Raw genomic sequence first — 6,000 nt, forward strand, 5'->3', positions numbered from 1 at the left:
ATATTATCTAATTGTTTGTTGTAGAGACAGAACAGAGCCAACATTTCTTGCCCTTTTGGCTAAGACCAAACCCAAGGGTGCAATAGCATTTCTTGTCAGTATGGATCTTGTTTGTCTCCCTTGTAATGATCATGAATTTTAAGTTGGTGGGGGAAGCGTGGGTGATTGCGGTAAGTCTGACAGAAAATAGCTTTTGGAGCTACTTTATGGTTCTGCTTGTAATATGATTTGGATTATTTTGTCTGTCATGCTGATATGATTTGCTGGAATATGATTGACAATAATTTTGATCATGTGGAAAGTTATGCTGTAACGATAAATTGACATAGTTTTCATGTAGAATATTACTAAATGAAAAGGACAGAAAAATTATACAATGAATGAGGAAGGAAATGGATTGTTGACACACACAATCTGTGGCCCAAACACATTAAATATTATAAAGGTTCTTCCTTGCATCTCAAGCTGTTGTTAAACTATCAGGGACAATGGGACTGCTCAAAAAAATCATGCAAACTCCACAAAGTCCCCCAAGGCCAGAATCAAACCCTGGTCCCTGGCATTGTAAGGCAGCAGTGCTATTGCTGTGGGGAGGCACGGTGGCACAGTGGTTAGCACTGCTGCCTCACGGAACCAGGGACACGGGTTCAATTCTGGTCTTGGGTCACTGTCTGTGTGGAGTTTGCACATTCTCCTTGTGCTTGAATGGTTTCCTCTGGGTGCTCTGGTTTCCTTCCATAGTCCAAAGATGTGAGGGTAGGTTGATTGGCCATGCTAAATTACTGTCAGGGGATTAGCAGGGTAACTATGTGGGGTTGCAGAAATAGGGCCTGAGTGTGATTGTGTTCAGTGCAGACTTGATGGGCTGAATGCCCTCCTTCTGCACTGTAGGGATTTTTTGGTTCTATGATACTATGCTAACACATTGCTACCAAGGCACCCCATCCACAAACATTCACTCCCTCCATTACTGACGCACAGTGACAACAGTGTGTACCATTTACTGGATGCACTGCAGAAACTCACCGAGGCTTCTTTGACAGCACCTACCAAATCCATGACCACTGTCATCTACCAAAGGAAGCTGGTGATTGGGCTTACCAACACCTGGAAATTCCCCTCCAAGTCATTCACTATCCTGACTTGGAAAAATATTCTTTCACTGTTGTTGGTTCAAAATCCTGGAACTCCATTCCTAATAGCACTGAGGGTGTACTTACACCACGTGACCTGCAGCAGTTCAAGAAGGTGACTCATCACCACTTGCTCAAGGGCAATTAGGGATGGGTAATAAATGTTGGACCAGCCAGCGAAGCCCACATTCCATGAATGAATAAAAAAAGTGGCTGTTGGCTAACTCAGGAATAATGAACAAAACGCAAATGAATATTGAGCACTGCTTCTGTAAATACTTCATAATTAGTAATATATTTGCAATGCAATCTACAGTAATTCCTAAATAAACTACATTTGCTCAGTTTTATTAACAGTACACTTTTTATTTTGGCACAGATGTGGTACATGAATCCTGAAGTTACATTTTGTACAAAAAGTTGCTTAATACAATACAGCCATGCCCATCTGCAAGCAATAGTTAATAATTAAATGTCCTGTTTTGCCAAATTGCATACCTTGTTGGGTTGTAAACTGATTACATCTAACAATGTGTATTATAGTTATTTTCCCCTTCAAAATCGACCTTCAACTTCAAAATAAAAGACTGGTAAACACAGAATTTTCCCAATTTTGGACAAATGGCTGATGGCATAGCGTCCATTTAGAAAAGCATTCATTCTGACATATAACTGGATTCATTGATAGAAAAGGACACTTTCTCAAGTCCACACAGGGAACTTGCAGACCTGAACATTTGTTTTTACTCCAAAAAATAAATTTTAAGTCAGCCATTGGCCTTTAAAAGAAATGTTGGAACTTTAACTTAATTTTTGAGTGCAAGTTGACAAAAGGATTAATCCTGAAATGGTGCACATGGAGTCACTTAAAGTTGACAGTTATTTATAGTCTTGTGATTTGATTAGATGGTGCTCTACATTTTACTGCAAAGCTTTGACAATCAGTAAGAGTACAGTTAAATACAGTGGGTGGGTAGCTATAAATGCTCTCCCATTGGCAGCTGACTTCTCCCATGGCTATGCATTAACCAAGTGGTTTAATCAATTTTCACATGGTAACTGAATACAAGCAAATCTATCGGTGAATCTACAGATAGCTTGGCTAAGCAAGCATGTACAATGCAATATTTGTTTAGAATCTGAAGCTTCAGCAAGAAAAGCAAGCTTTGTAAATGAAACAAATTTAGTCGGAGCACGAAGAAACTGCTCAGAGGAAATAAATATGTTTAATTATCTTTCATTACTCATGAACTTGTCTTGATAGATGTTCTCTTATTTTTGTTAATTAAAATGCAAATGAATTTGTTTCCTGGGTGTAAATTGCAGTGCCCTGTGATACTTAAGGACCACATTGGGCTACAAGCTATAGAATAAATTTAGGCTCAGGCAGTTAAAGATTAACAAGGCAGCATGGCAAGACACTTGGCTACAATGAGGAGAATTTCATTTTGATTGATGAATTGTTACATGCGTTAAATATTAACTACTATAAATAATGAAACAAAGCTTATCTGTAGAAGCCTTTTCTATCACTTAGGTTACCATTGATTCAAATAAAAGGAAAATTTGAAAATACTCATAACAGTGACTCAATAAATTTGTCAACAAGAGTGACAGCCTGAGCTTCGGTGAATGGCAAAATAAGTAAAAGTTTTATCTGACCAATAACTTGAAGGACACATAAGCCTTTCAGCAAACATGCAAAAGTTGGTGCCAATTACAGCTTGCAACTAAGAAGGATAGAGTGACATTTGAACCATTAAGAAATTATTTCTTTTTTGTATTGAGGACTGGAATTTATATTATGCCATTGGAAATAATAGGAATTCCTGGGCTGCTTGAATTAGGTCAGTATGGACTGGGGCTCAGTAAGGATGCAGATCAAGTGGGATTTAAATGAAGCCACTCTTATTAACTGTTGCAATTTAGATGAAAATTAAGTAAGTTGCTTAAAGATATTGATTTTATCTGCTGTCTCCAAGACCATTAACAGTGGGAACAGCTGTTATGCATCAATTATTATCAACTGGAAGACCATTTTAGGAAAACGCTTAGAAGAGGATATAGGGGTATGTGAAACATTTCAGTCGTTAAATTGGAGGGAGCAGATAAAAATTAAGGAGATAGAAAGCAGCGAACGTTCCTTTACCCAAATATGTACATTGATGCACTTTTATATGTAGCATCTGTTGAGAAGTGATGAGCTGTGCTCTCCTGATCTTCTGATAATTGAATAAGAGAATTAGGCTGTGGCTTCTATATGCAGAAAGGATGGACATACAAGCTTTTAAGGAGGATGCACCATGTTCCTATTTAAAGCAATTGAAAAACTTAAACTGATTCTATTTCCTTTACAGAGAATCCTGAGAAGACGGCTTTGTATTTCGTGTCTGGGGTGTGCATCGGACTGATTCTAACACTGTGTGCTTTGGTAGTGAGGATATCCTGCCGGACAGATTTTAGGAAATCAACGGTCAAGGCTGCAAATGAGGAGGATAGTAATGATGACGATGACAGTGATGATGATAACTCTGATACTACTTCCGATCTATCTGCCAGGCGGCATCGCCGCTTCGAGAGAACTTTAAACATGAACGTTTTTACCTCAGCAGAAGAACTGGAACGGGCACAGAGGTTGGAAGAGAGAGAACGGATAATTCGGGAGATTTGGATGAACGGCCAGCCAGACATTCCTGCCACTAGAAGTTTGAATCGCTATTACTAATATGTCATCTAATTTTGATATGGTAATGGTTTGGAAGACATGATGGTGCTTTCAGCACCCACCAGCTGTTTGTGACTGGAACTATAGTTATCCTCAGCTCTGGGTGCATCTCCAGAGCTGCAACTGGAGTAAAGAACCTTAATTTCAATAAGCGTTTGAAAGAACTTCTCCAAGTATTCAAGCCAATTTGTCCTCCTTAATAACTGAAGAATGAATTGTTATCTGTATCCATTAAATGATCTCAGCCTTAATTCATCAAGGAATTTATCTTATTTAACAAGTTTGTAGATTTATTTTCCAGTGGCAAATCTGAACTGGTGCCTCAGGGATAAAATCCTGTTATTTTATGTGTTAAAGTTTAATTGTGAATTTTCATGTTTTGCAGGATACACAACATTTGAGGGAACAAAAGCCTCAAAGAGGTTGAATAGTGATTTTCAGAGAAATACTCATGAATGTGCCTTTGTGTTTCTAACGTGTTTATTGCTGTTGATTGGAAAGTCCTTGCAGAAAACATTTTATCGCATCAACAAAACTTTATAAATGACCAAATCAGGATGTATGAATGTAACACACCAAAGGTTGGTTGGTCAAGACCAAAGCGTGATCTTCTCTTGGACAAAGATTTACAAAAGGAAATGCTTATTCTGAATGTTACTATTCTCCTAGGATCTCACCATTGAAATTGGTGGGAACCGTGACAAAATGCGCACAAATAAGAGTCAGCTTGCCCAGTTTTCTGAGCATCAATTTTTAGTGATAAAAAGAAATAATGCACATGCTAGAAAACTGAAAAAAAAATGCTGGAAAGAGAAGGTCTGGTGAACATCAAAATGCTTTTCGACTTCAGATCCTGACTTGCTGTGCATTTCTAGTACTTTCCATTTGTGACATGAATCACATCAATATTTTGGTATTCTCAGACTGAAGAATTGTTAAGCGTTTATTCTTAGATTTTTTGATATGCAGGAGAACTGGGTGTACAGTCATGCAGTGTGGTTTCATTTGTGACTGCTATAGACAGTTCCAATGTAAAAAAAAATCCAGAAAATCAGATTGACCAGAATCTCTCTTTGACATTCCATTAAAGATTTGTGATGGGTTAACAAGGTTTGTATATTCAGAACCTTAAGCCACAAAACCATGACAAAAATACTTGATATTTACTGTGTAAAAAATGTTGTAATTTTAAAACACAGGAGAAAATTATTAAAGCTTTCCAAATGCAAATTGTTTTCTGTTCTTTTAAGGGCCAAATTGATTGGGCCTGGATCAATACCAAAAATCAGAGCATGGCTGCACTAAGATATGTGAAAACCTGAACAATGCTTGCTTATCTTTGTGGTTCTGCAGAGGCACCCAATCACAGCATTTCACGCTTTAGGTAATATGAAACATGAAAGAAGTCATGCTAAGGAAAGACAAAGGTTGCCCACTTGAGGTAGTTCTTCCCTATGCCTTTTACCTAACCCTCACACCAAGGGAACACACAAGCAGAATTCTTCCGTCTCGGTACTAAGAGTGGAATTAAACAGCCCCACGCAGCTACCAGAAGGATATTCGGATCCTGTTGATGTCGATGGTGACTTGCATTCCTCATCTGTGCTGCCAATAGCGAGCCACCTCCACCACAAGAAAACTTGCCGCGGGGGGCTGTATGATTCCACATGTAGTACCGGGACAGAAGAATTCTGCTTGTGTGTTCCCTTGGTGTGATGATTAAGTAAAAAGCATGGGGAAGAACTACCTCAAGTGGGCAAGCTTTGTCTTTCCTTGGCATGACTTCTTTCATGTTTCATATTACCTAAAGCATGAAATGCTTGATTGGGTGCCTCTGCAGAACCACCAAGATAACCATTGTTCAGGTTTTCTCATATTTGCTACTATCAGTGACTCAGAATGACTTTGACGAGACTGGAAGATCCTGCTGGCCGAAAGGGCTGGAGAATTCAACCCTAAATCCTGGTGGTGGCAGGAACATGGAGTATTTCCTGCTGTGGAGGCCAGTAGGAAAGCATGCCAAACTTTTCAGCTCAGACCTCATTAATTATGCAGCTGGGGGTTTTGCATCGTATTCCGTGGCGGGCAAACCTGGATGGTGCATAGGCTGCTATCCAATCCAGGCGCCGGGAACATTTTGAG

At 39.0% G+C, this 6,000-nt stretch overlaps 1 protein-coding gene across 9 annotated transcripts in view; it reads left to right on the top strand.

The window, feature by feature from the left end:
- Nucleotides 1-5,088, top strand: part of LOC145344986 (protein eva-1 homolog A-like) — a 293,555-nt gene extending 288,467 nt beyond the window's left edge. For all 9 annotated transcript variants that reach the window (XM_080192415.1, XM_080192416.1, XM_080192421.1 and 6 more), the window contains one exon: nt 3,491-5,088. In XM_080192415.1, coding sequence (XP_080048541.1) covers nt 3,491-3,858 — 368 coding nt within the window. In that variant the 3' untranslated portion in view covers nt 3,859-5,088. The remainder of the gene's footprint in view (nt 1-3,490) is intronic.
- Nucleotides 5,089-6,000: the final 912 nt, after the last annotated feature.

Source organism: Carcharhinus amblyrhynchos, chromosome 7 (genome assembly GCF_965287045.1).
Source record: "Carcharhinus amblyrhynchos chromosome 7, sCarAmb.v2.hapA, whole genome shotgun sequence".
NCBI lineage: Eukaryota > Metazoa > Chordata > Chondrichthyes > Carcharhiniformes > Carcharhinidae > Carcharhinus > Carcharhinus amblyrhynchos.